General features: G+C 37.1%; 5 protein-coding genes and 1 pseudogene across 6 annotated transcripts; 2 read left to right on the top strand and 4 right to left on the bottom strand.

Moving 5' to 3' along the window:
- Positions 1 to 635: 635 nt before the first annotated feature.
- Positions 636 to 2,417, top strand: LOC132172849 (sulfite exporter TauE/SafE family protein 2-like). Of its 2 annotated transcripts, none has more exons than XM_059584416.2 (4): positions 636 to 1,421; positions 1,580 to 1,714; positions 1,859 to 2,011; positions 2,109 to 2,417. In XM_059584416.2, exons 1-4 carry the CDS (start codon positions 636 to 638, stop codon positions 2,415 to 2,417), a joined length of 1,383 nt encoding a protein of 460 aa, XP_059440399.2. The 2 variants fall into 2 exon arrangements, with proteins under 2 accessions (XP_059440399.2, XP_088368406.1); XM_088512280.1 differs by having other exon boundaries at positions 1,580 to 1,722; positions 1,855 to 2,011.
- Positions 2,418 to 4,002: 1,585 nt separating this feature from the next.
- LOC132172748 (transcription factor ILR3) lies at positions 4,003 to 8,423 on the bottom strand. The gene is made up of 5 exons (XM_059584309.2): positions 7,978 to 8,423; positions 5,213 to 5,275; positions 4,844 to 4,921; positions 4,580 to 4,742; positions 4,003 to 4,393 (listed from the first exon to the last, which is right to left on the bottom strand). The coding sequence occupies exons 1-5, from the start codon at positions 8,133 to 8,135 to the stop codon at positions 4,127 to 4,129; spliced, it is 729 nt and encodes a 242-aa protein (XP_059440292.1). The 5' UTR covers positions 8,136 to 8,423; the 3' UTR covers positions 4,003 to 4,126.
- Positions 5,497 to 7,266, bottom strand: LOC148589924 (uncharacterized; annotated as a pseudogene).
- A 2,270-nt stretch (positions 8,424 to 10,693) lies between the features above and the next one.
- Positions 10,694 to 12,481, bottom strand: CXXS1 (thioredoxin family protein CXXS1). The gene is made up of 3 exons (XM_059581299.2): positions 12,327 to 12,481; positions 11,976 to 12,098; positions 10,694 to 10,993 (listed from the first exon to the last, which is right to left on the bottom strand). Exons 1-3 carry the CDS (start codon positions 12,444 to 12,446, stop codon positions 10,841 to 10,843), a joined length of 396 nt encoding a protein of 131 aa, XP_059437282.2. The 5' UTR covers positions 12,447 to 12,481; the 3' UTR covers positions 10,694 to 10,840.
- A 706-nt stretch (positions 12,482 to 13,187) lies between these two features.
- Positions 13,188 to 19,596, bottom strand: ATK1 (kinesin 1). The gene is made up of 17 exons (XM_059581298.2): positions 19,290 to 19,596; positions 18,640 to 18,888; positions 18,389 to 18,533; positions 17,684 to 17,793; positions 17,480 to 17,599; positions 17,094 to 17,297; positions 16,265 to 16,474; positions 16,112 to 16,186; positions 15,817 to 15,963; positions 15,605 to 15,743; positions 15,354 to 15,463; positions 14,922 to 15,083; positions 14,620 to 14,840; positions 14,134 to 14,215; positions 13,927 to 14,031; positions 13,720 to 13,824; positions 13,188 to 13,621 (listed from the first exon to the last, which is right to left on the bottom strand). Exons 1-17 carry the CDS (start codon positions 19,332 to 19,334, stop codon positions 13,445 to 13,447), a joined length of 2,406 nt encoding a protein of 801 aa, XP_059437281.1. The 5' UTR covers positions 19,335 to 19,596; the 3' UTR covers positions 13,188 to 13,444.
- Positions 19,597 to 20,628: 1,032 nt separating this feature from the next.
- Positions 20,629 to 22,193, top strand: LOC132170849 (oxygen-evolving enhancer protein 3, chloroplastic). Its single transcript, XM_059581972.2, has 3 exons — positions 20,629 to 21,029; positions 21,604 to 21,899; positions 21,998 to 22,193. Exons 1-3 carry the CDS (start codon positions 20,729 to 20,731, stop codon positions 22,094 to 22,096), a joined length of 696 nt encoding a protein of 231 aa, XP_059437955.1. The 5' UTR covers positions 20,629 to 20,728; the 3' UTR covers positions 22,097 to 22,193.
- The last annotated feature ends 1,763 nt before the right edge of the window (positions 22,194 to 23,956 follow it).

The following is a 23,956-nucleotide window of genomic DNA, read 5'->3' as shown; positions in this document are numbered from 1 at the left end:
TTATCAACAAGTGGGTTTTTGTTTACCGACCATTGTAATCTTCAACTATCAAATACGCTACCATTTGAGTATTCCCCAAGCAAAATACTTGGACAAAAAGAAAATACAAAAATATCCCTAATCTTAGAGTAATGCTATAAGTCACTCTTATATTCTTCTTATATCATTTCAAAAATAATGTATTCTTGAAGTGACACAAGAGAAATACAAAAGTGAATTATAGAATTACCCATAAACTTGTAGACAGCGTAAAATAGTTGTAGACAAAGAAATAATCGTCAACTACTATGCTTGATTCTTTTCATTCTTGTGTAGATCTTTATTCACATAATATTCTTGATTCTTGCCATCTTTGTCTTTATCTTTTCTGTTTAGATACTTTAATAACAAACCCCTTACATTTTGAGATATCTTTTAAAACCACAAATTATTCTTGCAAAATCATAATTCCAAACAAACTCTAAAACAGATTTGACCAAAAATAGGTAAATCTGGCCCGGGTCAACCTCTTCCTTGCTCTTATATAAGAAGACACTGAGTACAGTTCATCTGGAGACAACACCATCAAAAGCTCCTCACAAAAAATTTTTTTTAAAAAAAAAAAACACCATCAACATTCTAGAACTCCGAAACAAATGAAGAACCTTAGTACTCTTTGTTGGTTTATGCTTCCCCTAATCCTCTTCATCACCTTTAATCATTCCCATGCAAAACAAACAGAATCCATTTCCAACTCCCTCAGAATCAAGCACTTACTTATAAACAAATTTTATCAATGGAGGAGTCAGCAGAGACAAGAAAACCAACTAAAATTAGCAACCCCTGTTGTTGTAGCAGGAATTCTCTGCTTCATAGTCGCATCTATATCTAGCGCAGGAGGGATTGGCGGCGGCGGGCTTTTCATACCCATATTAACTCTTGTGGTAGGCGTAGACCTCAAGACAGCATCAAGTTTTTCAGCATTCATGGTCACAGGCGGGTCAGTTGTAAATTTTATGTGGAACCTGCGAAGCACTAATCCCAAATATGGTGGCAGGACATTGATTGACTTTGACATAGCACTTCTGTCGGAGCCATGCATGTTGTTAGGAGTGAGTATTGGAGTGATTTGCAACCTTGTCTTCCCAGAATGGCTTATTACTATGCTCTTTGCTACTTTTCTTGCTTGGTCTACCTCAAAGACCTATAAGAATGGTGTTCTGCACTGGAAAATGGAATCTGAAGAGCTGAAAAGAAATGGGCGTGAAACATTAGAGAAGAGGTTGGATGAAGGTGAAGGGATCGAAGCTACAAAAGAACCTCTTTTGGGTGTCAAAGGAGATTGCAAATTGAGGTTTCCATGGATGAAAATGGGAGTCTTAGTTCTTGTCTGGTTTTCCTTCTTAACTCTGTATCTTCTTCGTGGCAATCGGCAAGGACAGGTACGGCTGCTAGCTTCATTTCTAATCATATATCCTTCTTGAGGATAATCTTAATCTTCAAAATTAACAATAATTACATTACATACCTTTAAAATATTCATTAAATTTTTAAAATATAATTACATGCTCTTACCATGTGTTGTTGGAAATATGTGCAGGGTATAATTCAAATAGAACCTTGTGGAGTGGTTTACTGGATTATCTCATCACTCCAAATTCCTCTGGCCATGATTTTCACCGCCTGGATCCTATGCAAGAAGGAGAGCGTTCAACATCAGGCTTCCAATCATGAGGTGCTTGACAAAAGGATTGAATATCAGTTTTCCTAGATTTATTTGGTTCAAATTCTTCGTACTTCTATAGATTGCCACGATCCCAAAAGCCTAAGTTAATCATTTAATTAATAATCTAACATAAATTTTTACTCTTTTGTGAAGGATGAAGATCAAGACCTGATTAGAGAAAGACCATCAAACAAACTTATCTTCCCAATGATGGCATTATTAGCAGGGATTTTAGGTGGTGTGTTTGGAATTGGAGGTGGAATGCTTATAAGCCCACTTCTTCTTCATGTTGGGATAGCGCCTGAGGTGACCTCTAATCCCATTTCCAAAAACATTCTCTTTTCATCATATTGACGTTAAACTGACAGGAATTCTTATTTATTGTTTTTATCTTTTGGTGCAGGTAACAGCAGCGACATGCTCTTTCATGGTTTTCTTCTCATCAACCATGTCAGCAGTTCAGTACGTGTTACTGGGTATGAAACACACAGACGCTGCCCTCATCTTTGCCATCATTTGCTGTGCTGCTTCATTCCTTGGATTGGTAGTGGTGAAGAGGGCAATTCATGAATATGGAAGGGCATCTCTCATCGTATTCTCAGTTAGCATTGTGATGGCTTTGAGTACTGTCCTGATGACTACCTTTGGAGTTGTAGATGTTTGGAGAAACTATGTTTCTGGGAAATACATGGGATTCAAATTACCCTGTTAAGAACAATTTTTGTAAATAGGTTCCTAATTAGTAAGTTTTCCGGTTTAAGTTACTAAGAATTTTTTCAAATGAAGAGAAATAAGTACTCATTAAACAACTTGCTGGCAGAAATCAACTACAAATTCTGAAGAAACAATTCATTAGAATGCCTCTTTTCTAGAGAGAGAGGCTCTACCTTCTCTCTAGAAAAGCCCTTTCCACCTCCTTGTGAGGGCTTTAAGGGGAGGAGGAACGGTTCTTTTACTTTCCTCCTCCCCTCTTTCTCCTTTTCTTCCTCTGTTCTCTTTCCCGTTGTTGTTCTTTGCTGTGTTTTTTTTTTTTTTTTGTTTCCGTACATACCAGAAACGCCGACCTCCTCCTTTCCCAGCTCTCAGCTTACGCCGGTCCACCAACTTCAGCCCTCCATGGTGCCGCACTGTCCGTTTCTTCACCGAATCTATTGAAGGTTTTAGATCACGTTTTTTTCAAAACTAGATCTACAATCTTCTACCATGTTTTTACCCCCACACGTCTCTTCACTGTGCTATCCGGCATCCCACCTTTCAAACGCCGACCGCCACTCTCCACGACAAGCGTGATTCACACTCGCCAACGCGTGTGCCCTATGCGCCGGTCAGTGTTTCCCGTCTTCTGTTTCCCAGCCATTGCTACTACCTGCTGATTGTTTTATTGTGTTTTTGTAATTTCTTTTGTATTTCAATTGTTTTTGTTTTCGGTTGTTGTCTCCTATTATTTCTTGGTTAGATTCAGATGTGGAGGCTTTTGTAACTGGTTTTATGTTGGTACCTCTCTCTTCTTTCTTCACTGCATCGGACTTTGACAGTGCATATTCGGCTTCAACCTCTTCCCAGTGATCAGTATTGTTTCTAAGTAGAGGTTCAGATAGATTCATCTTAATCTGTGCTCATTTTGCTTATGTAACTGCTCTGTGCGGCCCTTTGAGATGACTAAGTCACTTGTTTGACCTATTTCCTAAGCTTTATAATTATTTCTGCACTATTTTAATTTGTTTTGGGTTTGTTGTTGGGGTGTCCACCCTTCTTTCGATTTTAGGATCGCTCATTATCTCTTCCTTTCGGATCAAGAATGTGAAAGATTTTTCCTTGTAACCATTTTCCTTAATCAATTAGAAAATTAAAATATATATATAAATTACAAATTCTGAAGTTTCAATCAATAAATCAAATAAACTATCATAATGGACGCCTTCCAACTTTCTTTCTTTTTTATGACGTTGAATTCCTTCAAGGCAGAGTCACATTGTGACCCATCATTATCGGATAAACCCTGAATACACGGCCCCACCTCCAATAACCACATATCGGTTGAGTGAGGATTCGAACAGCAGATCTTATAGTTTCAAACGAACCAACCAATCGAGTTGACTCTTGCAGGATTGAGGCCATCCAACTTTTCCCTACAAACCATGTACATACATCGACTCGAGAACAATTAATAAGATATATGCTTGACCAGTGAAAAATGGTACCTAGATTACCAATTTGGTTAATAAAATTAACCTACAAGCTGTTCCAACAAATCAACGACCAATGGGTTTTCCCAACTTCTTAAATAACATTTGTCATCCACCTAATCCAGCCTTATTATTGCAAACTTGATAGAAATAGAAACAACAAGAGACTTCACGAACAATGGCTTCCTTCTGCAAAAGGAATGCAGACAAAAAAAACAAAAAAAGCCCTCCCACCTTATGCAACTGGGGGACGGAGGACATGGTCTTGTGAGGTATCAAAAGAAGCCGGCGGCATGAACTGCCACATGGAAACCCCAGGGTACCCCATGAATGGCACCAGCTTGCCGCCAACAACTTGGCCAGGGGCAGACAATGGACCTGGGATTGCAGGAGGATGAGGCAAAAAGCCTGGTTGAGTAGTCAAAGCTTTTACTTGCCGCTCAAGGTTCTCTTTCTCTGTCTTTAGCCTCTGCTTCTCATCACGAAGCTCATTCTTCTCTGCCTATACAAACAAAGCTCCACTCAGCGTGACCAAAACAAATTGAATGCACGTGCAACTTGCCCGTTTTCCTTATGCATTACTTTGCAGCACTCAGATATATAGAATAATTCCAAACAGTAAGGGCATTTTCCATATCCCTTCTAAAGAGAAAAAACAGAAAACAGAAACAAGAAAACCCAAGCGCACCTTCATTTCATTAATCTTCTCTTGCAGATTCTCCTTTGACTCCTTCAACTTCTGGGCTTCACCTCGTAATTGAGTCAACATTCTCAGAGCATCACTCAGCATAACAGCCTTGTCCATCTTGGGAGGCCTTCCAGGGTCCAGGATAGAACTCAATTCCGTGAACCTTAAGATAATGCCAAAGTCAACATGAGAGACTCAGAGAGAGAGAGAGAGAGAGAGAGAGAGAGAGAGAAGAAGAAGAAGAAAGAGAGAATTAGAGGATGCCTGTCATTCAGTCTATCCCTCCGCATTTTCTCTCTACATGCTTTGGAACCAGAAGCACTGCATGATCCAGACCGCACCCTGTGATTGAATAATTCTACTGAAATTTAGCACATGAAAAAAATAAAAAATAAAAAATAAAAAGCAGAGAAATAAACCAAGAAAAGGAGGGGGAAATTGAGATACATAGAGAATAAATAGTGAAATTTTGTGGAATATAATCAGTTTGAGATTAGAAGATCCATTGATACTAAAACAAAGCCAGACCTAAGAGCTTAAATACAATTTCCAACACCCTACAAAACAACAAGGTCGTAATGGAATACAGGAATAACCATCCATTTTATAACTTTGGGCCGCATGGCAGTCTACCGTTTTAGAGAGCCAATTTCCTTCAGACTATCTGAATTTGCAAATGAGCCTTCATTCTCCACACTGCCAAAACAACAAGATAAAACATGTGCTTATATATTACACAAGATTTAGAAGATTAATAAATAAATAGATAATTGCAGTTGATCCTGCTCAAGACACAGCCCATGTTTTTAATCAAACAGCTTAAAAGAGTAGGAAAAGAAAAAGAAAAAAAAAGCAGGAACCACTTAGGGTCTTTTGAACAAATTTTCAAAACCCTTTTGGCTTCTTAAATGCTGAAAACCCTTCTCAAATATTAGATTTTTTTGTAAGAAGGGAAAAGAAGTGATTGCAAGTATCACCAACTTTCCCTTCTATTTACAACCCCACACTGCAAAAGAAATTCACAATTTCGGCATCATCCCTTGTTGGAGAGTTTTGAGGGTTCTGATATAATGTTGAAACACCATTTAACCAAAATTAGCTATATGGGTTCGGGTACAACACTCCTCAAGTAGGTGTCAGCTAATCATGCCACCTCAGAATAAAGGAAGGTCTAATACGCTAACTTTTACCAATAAAATAAAATTGAAATAGGACTTTTGACCATTTCATCTGAAAATCAATTAGTGTCCAATAAGGGAAGTCAAAACCTTTTATAGCACTCGAAATCGCACCCCGCAAGGCATGTTTTAAGAGTCATCCAAGTGAGTAGAGCGGCACTATTGCAACTCAACAATCCCTCCCTAAATGTGACGCTCTCGCAACTCGAACTTATGACCCTGACTCTGAAACCATTTGTTGGAACGGTCCTTTGACCATTTCTAAGTTCAGGTATTTGACCATCTCATCTCATCCAATTGTAATTTTAAAAGCAACATTAATTTTCAAATAACACAAGAGGAACATGGGTCTTTCTTTTAGTATTACAGCATTACTACTATTACTCTATCTTTATTCCTTTAAAAAAAAAGGCGATATAATCAGTTTGGAGGATAATCGTACAACAGAAGCAGCAGCTGCACTAAGAGGATGCACATGATTATTTCTGGTGCTGAAGCATCATCATCCCCTTTGTCATCTACCCTTACCACTTGACTTCTCAGAAACTTTTCTGCCTCTCCATCTCATCATGCAACTTAACGCCGAGGACATGAAAACGAAAACATTCATCCTCGCTGCATTGGGAAATCCAGAGACTTGGGCCTCCCTAAAAGTTCCTGTCTTGGTATTATAATAGAGGAATAAGTTTTCATCTCACAATTGTAGCAACATCTTGCCGGTGTTATGGTTGAAGGCAAGAAGATCTTTACACCTAATCCAACCAAAAGGTAAATGAATTGGTTTGTTAACCCACTTGAGATTATTGTAGTCCTCCAATATCCAAAACTGCAACTTGTCGTACTCCACGCCATCGGAACTCGCCCACAGCCTGAAATAAAACCGCTGAGATTTAAAGTCTTCTAAGTTCTATCAAAGCCAAACGTCCACCAGATTGAGTTAGCTTTCTGGGGAAGGAATTATCGGGAAGCGGGATCTTTCTAAGTTGTTATCAAAAGCCAATAAAAATTTCTCAGGCAGACCACTTGTGCGACGCAAACGTGCAGCAGGATCGGCAAGATGACAAATAAAATGAATTGTGCCATTACCAAAAATAACCTTTTCAAGTTCACTCGGAAAACTAAATTTTTCTTCAAGTACAAGAGGTTCTATCCAACTCCATGATCTACTGCCCTGTGTGAAAACCCAGAAAAGCCTCTTCACTGCTCTGACCGTTTGAACAAGGACGACCTTGTGCTCGTTGGACAAAGGATCATACCATAAGTAGGAAAAATCTCAGTATTCCCAAGGTTTAAATCGAGTGGAGGGTAATTGGGAAGAGTGGAGGACTCGCCAATGTCAGGACTATAGATGTGTATTCGACTGCCCTCGCAAATGGAGATCTTGTCATTGAGGACTGCAGTTGTCGACCACAAAAAGTCGATTCCGATAGGTCTTTTGAAAGGGATTGGGGAGAGCCTAGTGGCAGGGCCAAGGGTGCCATCCTTTGGATTTTTGCGGAGTAAAAGCATTGCTCCCACAGTATATGCTGTCCGGATCTCTCAACCAAGAATACGACTCAGCGGCTGCAAGATTGAGTGTTGAAGTGACGATGGGCCATGGTACGGTGGCGTATTATGTTACATGCTTACAATGAAGGTCGGGTTGTGCCTTAGAGTGCAGCTCTTATCTTTCAATATATTGCATCTATCTAGTATTATCCATCATACAATCTCTACTATAATCCATTCTACATTCTCAATCTTCCATTCTCCTACTCATACAAATCCAAACCCAGAAAATATCCTTTACATATTAGGTTGTTGAAGGATTGGGAAACCCTTCTCAGACCCAACCAAACCAGAGAGACACGTGCTTTGCTTGCGTACTGCAAGTCTGTGTCCTTAGGCGGCGTGGAAAAAGATTTTGGGAATCAGAAATTTATCCTATTTCAACAAAATACATTAAAATTCTCTTTACTTTCACATTAATTAGAAGCTTTTGCAGTCTGTCATACGGTGATACATTGACATATTCATAATTGATTTTGCATTAAAACCACATAAATCACAATAATGTACCTCTTCCTGCTAGGATTAGTACCACTCATCAATCAAACATAAAACCAAGCATCAAAGAAGGGGGGGGGGGGGGGGGGGGGGGGGGGGTGGGGTTGAATTCTTGAGAAACCAAATTAAGTCAATTATAATTACCAAATAAATGGGACAAAAATAAACAATTACCTAAGAGAGGTCGGGGCAGAAAAAGAAAGATGAGGAGGAGGCCAAGTAGTAGAAGCAAAAGCGGTGGGATTGAGGAGGGAGGGGACGCGGATGTCCTCTATGAGACCGTAATCGTCAAACACCACCCAACTGGGATTTTCATTTTCCTGAGAACCCATGTCAAACTTCCGGCCGGAAATTCAAGACTTCCGGCGAGAGCCAAAGTGGCGCAAAAAGCCGTCGTGGTTGCGAAGCGATATCAGAGAATAAGAATGAAGATGATGATGATAATGATGGGTATAAGAATGGGTGATTTTTGTTGGTTGGGATTTTGTACTATGAGTATGAGTGGCGAAAAGGTGGTGGAATATGATGGTGGGGAAGCACAGAAACAGGGAGACTTGTCATTTGAGAGAGAATCCTGATAGGCCACCACCTCCACCAGGACCACCACACACAGTGCCTGCCATAAGCTTACACGCACGCACAACAGCAACAACACGTTGATGATATTGAGTATATGGGCTTGGGCTTGGGCTTCGCATTCTTGGATTTTGAAGTTACTCTCTGTAGTGCTTGGGCTTCGCAAACGACTACCCAAAAGGCCCAAAGAGAGACTTGAATTCTTGTCGTTTCTTTTTCAAATGGATCTGAATAGATTCATTTGAAACGTTTCTAAAATCTTAAGGGAGTCCCATGGTCCGCCATATATGATTGAAACCTGTTAAAGTTAAAGCATTTGGAACCAATCTGCACATTCAACATCAAGTTCACCTGCTGCATAGATACTTCAATTTTTTTTTTCTTTTTTTTTGTGCGGATTTTGTTGGTAATAGAATTTTTTACCCGTATATCGTCCAATCAGCATAGTTCAAAAATACAAGTTTGGGTCCAGGGCTCGGCCCAAATCGCAATCCTCAATGGGCCGTGAGAGCCAACATGTCAACTGCTTAGATAACAACCGAGAAGTGGTGCAAATGATAGCTTTTCATTTCTTCATCCTAACTATTTTATTATTCTTGGTGAGAAATTAGGCAACATCCTTAACCTACCAATGTGCCATAATTTAGTACGATACCTGATTTTGTATAAAATCACACTTTTCAACTGCGAAGTGGCAATACCAAACGTATTCTTGGAATCCAATTATTGCAGCTTTGTAGCTTGTTGGAAGTAACCAATGAGGCATTGTATTGCACTTCACTTTCAAGGAATGAATATTAAGTAAACAAGAAGGGACATATGGACGAGACCATTGAAAAGGACCAGCCCACGGTTTGGTTCTACCCATGTACTTTGTACTCTGTTCATGTTGTTCATGCATGATCCATTAATAGAATGTGAGGTTAAATTAATAGGGAAAGATGTGATGTATTACAAACATTTGTCTATTTTAATGCCATGAAAAGCAATAAAAGATTAGAAGTCTCATCAACTATATTCGAATCTTCTCCAAAGATTGCGGACAGTGGCCTCTTAAATATCATTTACTCATTACAAAATAATAAATGATAATTTCACTTTAAGTTCCCTGAATTATCACTCAATTTGACAAGCCTCTTGAACTTCAAAACCTCTCAATTTGAACTGATAAACTTTCAATTGCAATCAATTTGAACTTCTCTATCAAAACGTTAAAAGTGAGACAATGACGTTTACACCCACGACTTTTTTATAAAATTTGAAATTTACCCTTAATTTCAATTTAAAAATTATTTGTGTGGGGTTAAATTTAGTGAATCTACCAATAAATTTCTACTTAAGAAGAGAAAATTATGATTATCATATAAAGACCAATTTCAAGGAGAAGGATCCTCTCTAGTTGAATTCAACTGGAGAGGTGCCAGTCCCTTCTAAATGAAGGGTAGAATTGTTAAAAAAAAATTATAAAATGATAATTTCGCCCTTCTAAATGAAGGGACCGGTTCCTTTCCAGTTGAATTCATTTCCCAATTTCGAATAGCATACCTACAAAAAGGACATAAATACAATGGAGTTAGTATGGGTTAAATACTAACAGATTGCAGGAGAAATGATATGGTGAAGCTAACAATATGAGATGTGAGTTGAATAGATTTTAAACACTTATTTTGGAAGGTAATATGTCTAACTATTACATTGTTTGCACATCCATGACATACTTCGTGATTGAATCAAAAAATGAATCTCAAGAGGTCTAAAAATACATGTTGAAATTCTCATTATAGTGCAAATGTTAGTCTTATTCACATGTTTTCTTCTATCATTAATGTGATTGAAGGTATTGTGAAAACTAATTTATATTTTGAACATAAAACATGAGCAAAAAATACACTCACGTAATTTTCTCCAAACTTTGAAATTTGCATTTAATTTACATTTGATGAGAAGTGCTTTGAAAATTTGATATGAGTTATCTCAAACATTACAACAAAAATATCAAGCTATTGTGAATGCAATGAAATTAGTTGAATTTTCAAAACAACGGTTACAAGCGAGAGGTGATAGACAAAACACTTTATTAATTTTAAAAAATTTCAATATTTTGTGTCAAAAACAATATTATTGTTCCAAATACGAATAATTTATAATACCAACCGGAATCACGAAGAAAAGCTCAAAACTTGAAAATTTTACATTGATAGGTAGCTCTGATAACTTAACAAACATTATGAATGAAAAAACAAAAAATATAAAAAAAAATAAATAAATAAAAAAAAAAAAAAAAAAAAGAGTTATGATATTGAAAATACACACCTACACAAGACACTCCACTCCAACTTACATATCATCTGTTTTGATGGTGGACCATCATATATTCACATATCTCACATTTTGAAAATGGAGAGTACCATACCATACCATACCATACCATACATATGCATATACATGTTACTGAAATGAACTATGCTGTATATACACGAAAGGAGTGAACAAAACTATCAATCCTTTTCCTTATCTCCTCTGGATTGGCACCAACAAGCTTGTCAACTGGACCACCGTCCTTCATCAGACAAAAAGTGGGCATGGCCTTTATCTCCAGCTTGGTTGCTACCTCCTGACCAATCAAATTGCATAAATATATTATTACCTAATCACCATCCACATATATTAATCACCAACATCAATTCAAAGAATCTTAAATCTAAGCCCTCGACCTCGAGGGTCTCTGTCATGTGACTGATTGTAGCTAATTCATACAAGCTTATCTAATAAAGTGACATTTGTCTCTTAACATTTGAGAAGTATATGTTTTTTTTAATAATATGTATTTTTCACATATTTTTTTAATAGTTATGGAACACATGTCACTTTATTAGATAAGTTTATAAAAATTAACTATAAACCAATTTATAACAAATTCATGTCCGCCGAAAAGGAGGTGGCCACTAAATATATACATATTTTGTAAGTGACAGTGACATGTATAATGTCAACTTTTTTAATGGCAAATAGCCACTAGACCTTACTCTTTTTTTTTTTTTTTTTTTAATTTGAGATGTCCGCACAAGAAGGGGAAGGAGATTCCAACTAGTGACATCCGCTTCATTAGGGTCCCCAACCGATTGAGCTATCTCTTGGGACCACTAGACCTTACTACGTTAGCATAATGTAATATTTGTAATATTTGTGAGATATTAATATGGGGAAAAGTGTTACATATTTATCTCTTATATATATATATATATATATATATATATAATAAAACAAAGCAAATCAAATCGAATCTAGGTGAAGAGTACTCAACAATTTCTTTTAATTTCAAAATATCTGGAAAAGGTCGAGTTTCAAGTTGTAGATAGTACATCACATGACCAGAAACAGATGTTAATACACCTCATATAGATAACGTATCAATCCGCAGTTAATACGTGGAGTAATAGGCAATATTGCCCTAATGTTGACTTTCATGTCTTGGGATAAACTATTTATTAAAAAATAATGCTAATTAGCAGGCTGGTATAGGAAGATGGTGGGGTAATGAAGATTAAACAAAGTAACAAATAAATCATTAATCTTGTAAAGATGAGATGAATTACCTTAACCTCATCAACATCAACTGTGAGAAACAGAGCATCAGGGTAGCTTGAAGCCAATTCCTCAAAAAAGGGGTTCATAGCCACTGAAGGCATGCACCATGCAGCAGTGAAGTGTACAACAATCTACCATAAATTTAACAGCCACAATTGTATTCGAGATCATCCAAATCTAAATAACTCACCAAAAGAAGGAAAAAAAAAAAAAAAAGTAAAAGGGTGTGAAGAAGATTTGAAGGGATTGTTTTCCAGACCCATATGGAAGAGAACTACAAATATGAGTTTCAATAAGAAAGGCAAAGGAGAAGAGGGAGTTTATAGTGTAAACATTTGTGGGGTTTGAGGGAAACTTACAGGGCAGCCTTGATTGGTGGCTTGGGAAACATAGAAGTCCCATGATTCCACAGAGTCGACCTTCACAACTCTGGATTTATTCTGCTGCTCTGGAACATGGCCTTGCCCTTCCACTTCCATCTCTCCTCCTTCCTCCTCTCCTCCTCTTCTTCTGGGTGACTTTTGAAAGAAGCTACTACAACAAGGTATGGGTTGCCTCCCCCTAAAATATGTGAGGTTTGTAGTTGGACCCACTTTCTTACACGGATATACATTACAGCTACATGTGAAAGTGGTAGGTTGATTAAGGGCAAGACAGCCCTTGGATTTTCTTTTCTGTTCCTTATTGTCTCTTCTAATCTTGTCCAATTCTTTCCTCTTTTTAACTTATTTGATATATTTCAGTAATTTCGCCACAGCAAATTACTTTTTCTTTTTCTTTTTTAAAATATTCACGATAAACACGAATCAAGTGAATACGACAGGAGATCACATCACAGGTAATGGAAAAAAAAAAAGATAGGTCGTTTTTTGGGATATGCCATTTTCTGATTCAGTTTTCTGGATTTAAAAAATGTTGGGATTGGATAGGTAGCTGCTGGAAGAAACTGCCTTTTACATTCTAGCCCCTCACTCGGTCAAATAAAATGCATCTACGGACAGAATTTCATCATATAAATTCACTATTTGTCCAGGAAACTTTATCCCAGTGTTGAACAAAAAACAATGGGCACCGACAACATTCAGAAAGGTCTAAAATTGCTGTGGAAGGTGGTCCACAGCAATTTTGAAACCACTCAATTTATGATGATGATATAAGAACAGTCCATCCATTCAATAAACGTGTTGTAATGAATATATTTATATTAAACAACACATCTCCTTTTTATACCTGTAATCATCAAAGTGATGAACATTTCAGTATAACACTGACAGATCAATCTCACACAAGGCCAATAAAAGCATCTGCCCCGGCTTCCAAACACGGCCCTAAGTATAAATCTAAAGTACAAATTAGTAGTAGCTAGAAACAGAGGTACAGGTACAAACAATTGATACAAGCAATCCACTCCATTATAAACATTACAACCATTGTTCATACAAATAAGAAAGCAACTAAGGAACACCCCATCCCCATGTCAACTACTCAAACGAGAATCTAAAGGCCGCACTGTTGTCTGACGTCGAGGAATCCCAATTTCACAAGCATTGACTCTGGCAGCAAACCGAAGAGAGCAAAGAGACTCACCAACGGAAGAAGGATCAGGAGAGATGTTTACAAACATCAAGGTCTTGGAATCCCCACCCAGGCATGGCTGTATATGTATTGAATAAAAAGAAAATGACATTATAAATCACAATAGTGCGCATAAGCATACCATCAAATGGTTGGGAAGTTCAAACACAACAGTACCTGGAGAAGATATGTCAGCTTTGAGTTCCTAAAAGGAACATGATCCTCCTTCTTTGCCAATGCAAATATTACATCAGCCAAAGAAGATAAACTTTTATTGATAGCCTGATTGCCAAAAAAGAAATTGGCATAAATCATATTAAGAACATAGATACTATTAACAAATTCAAAGAAGTCGGTGATTGATGAAATTCAACAAATAAACACCTGAGTTTCCTTCAACCGGTCTCCAGTTGACATACTCTTTGATAGTCGCTCACTTCCAGCAAGATCAATGAGATTTAAAACCCCCTGTACTTGTTGCTCAGTGTTCTAGCAAAACAAGAAAAGCGCATAACCGATAAAAAAACACGCAAGATATAGACAATGCTTTAAGCACAAACATGAAATATATAGCATTATGAGAAAATATACCTCATTTACACCAGATATGCGCAATGTGAAGACAAAATGGCTTCTTGATGATTGTTCATTCATTTGTGTCTTTCCCACAGACCTAAAAGAAAATGTAACAACCATTCTGCATTAAATTTTACTTATCCAAGTAATATAGACATCAAATCTCAAAGAAAACCATACAATGAAAAAAATGCGATACAATTTCTATGTCCAATTTAATATTGTCTATGTATGAACTTTTTGAAGATTTAGATTGTGTAAGTCTATTTATGCCTCAATGTGTAAAAAAATAATTGGCATTTCTTATTTCAAATTCTATAGGCATGAAGCAACACATCTCTAAAACTGGTTACATCTCACTTTAAGACAAAACTCTAAAAGATATGCAGACAGAAGCCTGCTACAAAATGCATAACACAATAGATAAGGAATATCCTATTATTATCTCTAACAAGTAGAAAGAACACAACCTCTAGTACCAAATACACTAGGGTGTTTTACCTGCTTTGTGCAGCTTGCTGCAGAAGAGACGAAATCTCTTTTATACTGCAAACATCAACAATTGTGAGGTCAGAAACATATGTGTTTCCATTTGCATCATGTTTAATTGTATATTGTTTTCCTGGAACGCTATTCTCCGTCCGTGACATGTCAAATCCACTTGATCGATTTGTTGATAATAAATCACGGATTGTCTCGTTGTATATTTCCAACATTGAAGCCTACAAATGTTCATGAGAAATTGTTAAAAAATTTAGTAGAAAATGAAAGTAGACTAAAACCAAAAATTCTAGATAGTTTACCTGCATTTTGTATTTCCATCCCTGCAATTGAAGGGACTGACTGGCCTGGAAGATCTGTTCAAGTGAACGTGGTATCAACCCTTTCTGCTCCGAGGTTTCTGGCTTACCCATCATGGTATAAGTTTTACCTGAGCCTGTTTGACCATAAGCAAATATACAAACCTACCAAAATACCCCCAACGTTAGATTAATACAATTTCAGTATAAAAGGCAAAGCAAACTTATGTAACAGATGATATGCAACCAAACAAAGCATAACTTTTAGTGTAGCATAAAAATTGCATTTACATTCTCCATTGGTGACATGCCAGAATGCAACTTCAACATATTTACTTGGTAATAATGCTATTCAGGAACCTCAATAGAACACATTCTAATGTACTTGATAATAATGTCAAAATTGAAAAGAAGAGGCAAACACAACAGATTTACCTTATAGCCATCAAGTGCACTCTGTACCAGCTGTGATATTTCTACAAAAACATCTTGTTGTGACGTCTCATCATTAAACACCTTGTCAAATGTGAAAGGATATTTATGCCCTGCTAATATTAAATACATTAAATGATAGCACAAAATTTTTATACTAAATAACAAACAACAAACTTGTAATGAATAACAAAATGAATACATCAAAAGATTTCTACAATGAAATGTCATTGGGACAACAGATACAGCCGTACCACTTTGTGTCAAGTCAATGCCACGGCCAAGAGCTTCTGTTGTTGTAGGGTAAGAAATGATTGGAGCTTCTGTTCCAACACCGTCATCAGGCAACAAAGGACGTACTCGGCAAAAAACACGAATGTTTCCTTTTAGTTCCTGCAACAAGAGGCAACTTAATGCAGGTGAAGCCTCATAAACATTGAACAATAAGATATGAATGCATACTTACCAAAATAGTGTTATGCAGTTTTTTTCTTAACTTCTCTCCTTCACTGAGTTGAAACTCTGTATCTAAAAGGCGATCTTGTAGTTCACGCACAACTTTCTTTTGTGCTTCGAACTCTGCTATTGTTTCTGAAGACGATAAATCAGCAATCTAAGAAAAGAAACTAAGCATTATTGTGGGGTCCGCTTGATTAAATCTAAAATACATGTAAGAATCTACAAGCATCCTGATGATGCCCTATGCAGAACATAAGAAAACATTAGCAACCTTCCTACAACCTTTACACAATTAGCATTACCTTCAATTTCTCATTCGCAGCAGCAAGCTGATGCTGCAGTATGCAAATCTGCTCCCTTTGAGAAGAACATGTCTCCTATAAAAGGGTCCAAAATCTTACAACTATTGAAGGTAGGTATATATATGTCGTATATAAATTAGTAACAAAACAAACCTCCAAGGCATTTAATTTTATCGTCAAATTATCCAACTCAGCACATGTCTTCCCAGTGCATTCTTCATACTTCACTAATTCAGCAGTTAAAGTCTGCACCTGTGTCACTTGGCGATCACGGTCATCCCTCACTTGCTGTAGTTCCCCTCGAAGGCATCTCAGTTCATTTGACAATGATTCTTTTTGCTTTATAGACTCGTCTTGTGAAGCCTAAAAGGTAAGATTGAACAAGACAACAGTCATGACACCTTGAAAAATCACGGGAGTGTTCATGAATATGTAAAATGCTTCTAGTGCCAAACGAAATCCTGATGAGTGGATCAAAAATATGAATTCCAAACCCCTCATTAATTTTTTTTTTTTAACTTTCTAAACTTCTTCAATTCTTGCCTAATCCTTCTATTGTTTTAAGATATAAAGTGTATAAATAGGTCACCCATTATAGTTTTAAGATCTAAATTGTATAATTCTTATGCGAGTCAAGGTTGACTTTTATATCATAAACAAAGGTAAGTACAAGCAGAACTCTTAGTACAAGCCATGATGACAGTAGCAATAAGGAAGAGCTTCTTTTAGGGTGTGAGAAAAATTGGTCCGCATGAGGCAAAGTCAATACACGCACAATGATATTAACAATATACCCCACTCAATGTGAAGAATGTCCAACACAAGAACAAATTCAATATGCATAAACGAAACAGAAATTAACAAAAAAATACCAATCAGTTTGTTGAACTCCATTTAATTTTAAAATTCAATTTGGAGAAAACAGGTGGCAAACAAACACAATTGCAATGTGTGTATATATATATATAACCTAAGAACTTACTTTGAACGAAGCTAACTGATCTTGCAATGCCTTATTGTGACACCTCAAATTGCTAAGGTTCTCCACAATAGTCAATTTCTCCATTTCAAGTCGTTTGAGTGACTCACTATGTGTTTCACTATCTTTCTGGAGTTTGCTGTTATAATGTTGTAAACTCACGTTGTACTCTTGTGCTCGCTTGTACATATCCTCAAATGAGGCTGCCTGCGATTCAACCAATTTATGGCGAGAGAAAATCATCAGTGAGCTAATCTGTAGAGTTAAACAAACTTAAACTGGCACAACAATTAAGCCTAACATTCATAATTCACCAAATTCAAAGAATACAACCACTAACCCTCACCAAATGACAAGCGTAAGACAACCACAGTATGAATTCAAATTACCTTTTGTTCAGCAACTGATTTCTCCTGCCGAGTTTTTTCCAGCTCTGCCAAAAGAGAAGCTTGCAACTTCTCACCAGCAACCCTTGCTTCTTTTTCATTTCTATGGCATTCAATTGCATCCTAGTCATCAAACCAGAATAAATGAGATGTAGAAATGTACATGTATCACCTGTTCATACAAAATGCAATGACTGGAAATATTACCAACTTATATGATTCTTCCTTTGCAACTCTCTCTTCTAAAGAAGAGATAGTTTTCTTCAAGTCTGAAGTAATCACATTGAACTCCTCCATCTTGCTATTCATCTCCACCTCTAAAAAATAGAATGAATCTAAATTAAAAACAAAAAACAAAAAACAAAAAAAAGTGTTCCTATTATCTAGAACTGTAATGAATCAGACACTTTAACCACATGAGAAACTACACATCCATCAAATGAAAGACTTCCATTAAGGCATGGAGGTCCAAACAAATTCTTTTGATTTTTATTGAGAACAATTATACTAATGTCTGAATTGAGAACCTATATTGCTATCGTTCCATGATTCAACACCTTGATTTAACTAGTTGTATTTCACTCTGGAGATGAGTTGTTCAACTCAATTTCCAATGAGCTTTAGCTCAATTGATACTTCCTCCTTTTGTCCTTTGTAGCAAGGTGGAGGGTGAGGTTGTGGGTTCAAGTCCCATCGGGTGAATGTGTACCTTACCAACTAAAAAACTTCACAATGCTTCATCATAATGCTTCATGGAACATATAATGATTTTGTGTTCATCACATGCACACACGAGGATAAACACACAGAAATGCACATATACAGAAAAGACACATTAAGTGTAAAATAAATTCAAATAAAATGAGAAAAAATAAAAGAACATCATTGTTCTAATCGATATTGAATCAGAACCATTATCCTTGCACTTTTTCTCAACAGACTCCATTGCACTTTGAAGCTTTTCCTTGTTAAGAACATGGTTTTCATCAACTTGTTGGAACCATTTGATGCAAAGTTTAAGCCTCTTTATTTGCTCAGTCATTTGCTCCAATTTTCCCTACCAAGCATAGAACCAAAAAAAAAGCATATCAAAGCTCAAAGAAGAAAACCCACAAACAATTTATACTCAAACATCCTTTAAATCCATCAAGACAACTATAAACCTTAAGATCAAACTTCTTCCCCTTCAACTTCTCATTTAACAACGCATCAACCTCTTCTTTTGTGAACTCCACAATTCCACAATCCGAACCCTCAGCGCTGCCCATATCACTAGCGGCCGTAACATCCTGCCTATTGTTAACCACGGAAAATGCCTGTCGCACACGCCCAGTGCTTGCCGGTCCGACCATTCTTGCTGCTCCAATCCTCCGCCGCTTGTCTACAGGAACATAGTCAACACCATCCTTTTTCTACAACAAAATTACACAAAATTATTACTTAATCATAACACACATGAAGAAGCCGAACTAATCCATCTGAAACATGGAAACGACATTATTTCCCCGGCATCCAAACAGAGTTTAGAGTGCAATTCGGTCACTAAAATGCAGAAAAAAAACATATGAATTAACACAATGCAGCACTTCGGAAACACCTGAACAACCGGCCAAAAAAGACACGAAACTTAAGATCCAGAAATTCGTGTTCTTTCATTTTTCTTCTCTTTTCCTTCGGTTTCTCACCAGCCAAAAGGAAATTCTTTTTAAAAGAATAATAATAACAATAATTATAAAAAAATAATAATAATAAATAAAAATAAAATAAAAAAATTTAAAAAAAAAAAAGCAGAAGTGAAGAAATAAGGGCTTACAGTTGCGGGACTACGAGGAGGTCGATTCTGGTTACGAGAAGCCATGTTCGAATCCAAGAACACAAATTGAACTCAGGCTGGGACTCGGATTCAGAGCTTTTTTTCAGGAGAGTTCTTGGAGTGGGCCCGGGGATCGCATCCGAGGAAAACTCGAATCTGAGTCCGGCAGTCGATCTGAGAAATGGACGGCTGGTGATGGACAGAAGAGGAAGGAGGAGAGCGAAGAGATTGAGGGTTAATTTGGGAAGTTGGTAGATTTGCACAGAGAGAGAATGAAAATTTGAATTTGGATTTGAGCGGTACCTCGAAAACGCTCCTCAAAATTCTAAAGAAAAGAAGACGTTGGCTTTTTATATTGGGCCGAACAGGGTTCTTGACCGGTCTTTTTGTCCCATAAGCCCAAATGCTTTGGGCCTGTTTTGTAAATATCAGTATAAAAAATTTAAATTACTTGCAATTTTCATGACATAGTCTATGACATATACTGTGACTATTATTCTTGAACTTCATAATATACTCAGATCTTACATCATCGTAAACAATAGGCAGCAGCACCACAAAATCAAAACTCCTATGGAACATACACAAAATCTATTTAACTTTTAGGATTTCATTTTCTTTTCTTTTTCTTTTTTCATGGCTTTTCTAGCCAAACTAGACGCATTCGGTTTTTTTTTTTGTTCTATTCAAATGGGCTATTTCTTACTTAATATTTGAAAGCATTCCTGATAATTTTTATTTTTTCTCTTCCGTTCGAATCAAAAGTGACAAAGATTCTTGATATTTCTTTTGAATTCAAATACTAGTTTTTGTATCTAACAAAAGACAACAGTTAAATACTACAACCTCATCTTACTTTTATTTTATAGAGTTAATAATTCAGAGGTAGATAAATACTATCATATCAGTCTAATAAAATGAATTGAAATAAAAATGTAGTAAGTAACATTGCTCGATATGTGAGAACGTTATCACTGAAAAAAGTAATGGTTAAATACTACAATCTCATCTCACTTTTATTTTATAGAGCCGATAATTTAAGGATCGATAAACTCTATTATATTAATCCAATAGAATAAATTGAAATAGAAATGCAATAAGTAATATATGACAACAATGAGTGAGACCATTAGTTAGGCATAGCAGGATTATGATCTTATAGTATCCACGTGTCAAAATGTTACATGCCCAATCCAACTTGTCAAATGAAAAACTAATCAAGTGACACGTTACAAGCAATGGTTGGCTGAGGCCATATCCAACTTATCCGAGTACAAAATGGCAGATAAGGTCCTGCCCAAAATCAATCTACATCACAGAAACTAAGAACAAAGTTGAGAGTCATCATCCCCACGTACCCAAAAAAAAATATTAATTCCACGTATCTCCCTCATTCACATAGAACCAATTGGAAAGAAGAAGAAAAAAAACCCAGAAAAATGGCCCAAGCTATGGCTTCAATGGCAGGCTTACGTGGGTCCTCTCAGGCTGTGTTGGAGGGTAGCCTCCAGCTAAGTGGCTCAACCCGCTTGAACGGAAATGGGAGCGGCCGTGTTGCCATGACACGGTCGGGGCTGAGCGTTAGAGCCCAGCAGGTGCCTGCTGAGCCTGAAACTAGTCGCCGGGCTGTTCTTGGTCTTGTTGCTGCCGGTCTGGCCTCGGGGTCCTTTGTTCAAGCAGTGCTTGCTGACGCAAAGTCCATCAAGGTCGGCCCACCCCCCCCACCCTCCGGTGGATTGCGTAAGTCTTCGATTTTCGATCCATTTCTTCCTCTCTAATATTAGCTTAATTAGCTACGTACACTTCTCATCATTATTCGATCATAATCTGCTATTTAGCTCTGTCTAGAGTCACATACTCAATAAAAGTTTTTAAGTTTTGAGATATTTGGTTGTTTTACCCGAGTTAACTTGAATTCGGAGTTGACCTCCAATTGAATCACACTTATTAAGAAAAATTAAACGCATAAATGAAAAGCCAAGGACAGTAAACTTGTGACTAAATATAAGGTTAATCATTCGTGTTGGGTTCGTGTTGGATCGACTCACGAATCAATTTGATATGGAGTCAATTCGAACATGACTAATTTAGTTAAACAGGTTAAATTCTTCAATTCTAGCATGACCTATTTAAATAAGGAGGTTACATGATACAACCAACATAATCCGTTTAATAAATGGGTTGTGTTGGAATGAGATGACTCAATCCGACTCGCATTAACTCATTTATTAAACCAATCGTGTTGAGTTGAGTGAAACATGACTCATTTGTAAAACACGGCACTTTCAACAATCATAGTGCTACATTTTGGCAGCTGGAACTTTGAACTCTGATGAGGCAAGAGACCTGGACCTGCCACTGAAAGAACGCTTCTTCATTCAGCCGCTGACACCAGCTGAGGCAGCCCAGAGGGCAAAGGTGTCGGCCAAGGAAATTGTTGGCGTGAAGCAGTTGATTGATAAGAAGGCTTGGCCCTACGTGCAGAACGATCTGCGTTTGAGAGCATCGTATCTTCGTTACGATCTCAACACTGTCATCTCTGCTAAGCCCAGCGGGGAGAAGAAACCCCTCAAGGACCTCACTGGAAAGCTCTTCTCCGTCATTGGCGATGTGAGTTCACAGAAGTCTGACTCTTCCTTCAATTGATGTGAATTATTATGTAAGCTCACTGGCTTATTCATTTGTTGTTCTTTCTTTTTGATCAACAGCTGGACCATGCAGCAAAAATTAAGAGCACCCCAGAAGCAGAGAAGTACTACGCCCAGACTGTTTCTGCCCTGAATGATGTTCTTGCCAAGCTTGGTTAAGAGGAATTAACATTTCTTGATGTAAGCAGACAATGTGTTTGATGCTATGTCCATGTGAAGGGAATCTAGTTGAAAAAACTGTTGCTTTATCTTTCAATTTGTGACTCTCTCTCTCTCTCTCTCTGCTTGTTAACTTAATGGCTGAAAGAGTCCTTGGTGAAAAAATGCATAGTGATATGAAAAATAAAGAAAATAGCGGAGGAAATAGAGAATATTGCGACAATGAATTTTGGTGGTTTGTGTTAGACACTTACCTTTACTACTAGGGAAGAGCCCGATAGCGATAGGGCTACTTTATGCTATTATATGTTATAAATGACTCATATTTATAGGAAAATTAATGTTGGTAGAGATAAAGATAAGTATGTTAATGAAAATAAAATGATTTGGTTACTATCAAACTTAATTACAATAAATTCTAGAGTAATTATCCTATAAAGAATATAACCGTAATTTGGAATCATATCATATGTTTTAACACTTGGAATTGAACATGCTCATCCTTGGTCTTTGGTTTTTACTTTTCTACAACTTTCACACCATTTCTGCTGCTTGTAATCTTTCAATATCGGGACATAGGAAAAACGTTAGTAGACATTTGCATTATCACCCTAAAATAAATAGTCAAGTTGTACATACAACGTTAATGACATCGCTTATAAAGTAAGTTTTACCTACTATTTTACTAATATGGGATTTAACACTTATTGACTATTTTATAATTTACGCACTTTATGTGAGCAACTCATCTTCTCAATATAAGACCAATTTCTTAGAGTGTCACACATAGAGTTCCCCTGCTATTACACTAGCAAAAGAATAGGCAACCATTCCAATAAATGGGGTTCAAATCATCCATATCTGAGAAGATACCTTGTGGCAATAATATAACAGTTATGATGCACTCGCTCAACAAGTCAAGAGATATTACTTGGAAATCCTTTGATCTACTGCCAATTTCAATTCTTTAGCACAATATAGAGAGACCAATTTATAGTCACCTGTGGAGGGGACAAAGCACAATCTCATCCAACTGCTATCCTCCTTTGAATTTCTAATACTATCTCTGCTTTGCTGTTACAAAGGTGCCTGAGCCTGCAGCCTTTAGAGGAAACGCTCATTTCCTAGAATAGGCCATCACAAAAGTCAGCAGACACCAATCATGAATTCATATTAGATCATTCCATTGCTTGCAGACACATTTGCGTCTTATCAAACACTGCACCTGCAACCACCTCAGGATCTCAATAATGATTTAATTAGGAAGAAATAGATGTGTGCTTTGAGCACCCCTCTGTCACTACTCTGCAGTCTTTAAGTCTTTCCCCTTCATTCAAGTCTTTAAGTCTTTCCCCTTCATTCAAATCTCCGCAATGAAAAATTTTCACATACGCATTATTAGCATTTGTCGTCTTAAATTTTCATTGATGTCCTGATAGAGTTGTATCAGGCTATGACTTAATCGGACTTGAAGGACTGCATTCGGTTTCCATCGGCTAGGCCCCTCATGTGCGGCTTCCAGAACCCAGCGGGTAGGTGCTACAATAGTCACGCCCAGATAAGATAGCCACAATTATTCTCTCCGACTTACCCTTATTTGCTTAGAAAAAAAAAAAAAAAAGTCTTCCCTCTCTATTCTTGAAGCTAGCACATGTGACCTCTGTCTGCTATGTTTGTGGTTACTTAATTTGAAACAGGATAAAGTTTTCCTCCAAACTTGGTTGGAGCAATTTCATTCAACCTAATCTATAAAAGTGACACGTGTCCTATGAACATGTGAGATGTACATGTTTTTTTAATAGTTCTCACATTTTTTTTAATAGCAGAGACAAAGTTGGAATAAATTTGATAAAAAAACTC

Source organism: Corylus avellana, chromosome 1 (assembly GCF_965113065.1).
Source record: "Corylus avellana chromosome 1, dhCorAvel1.hap1.2, whole genome shotgun sequence".
Classification (NCBI taxonomy): domain Eukaryota; kingdom Viridiplantae; phylum Streptophyta; class Magnoliopsida; order Fagales; family Betulaceae; genus Corylus; species Corylus avellana.
Note: the sequence above shows the minus strand (reverse complement) of the source record. Positions and strands in the feature narration are given on the sequence as shown.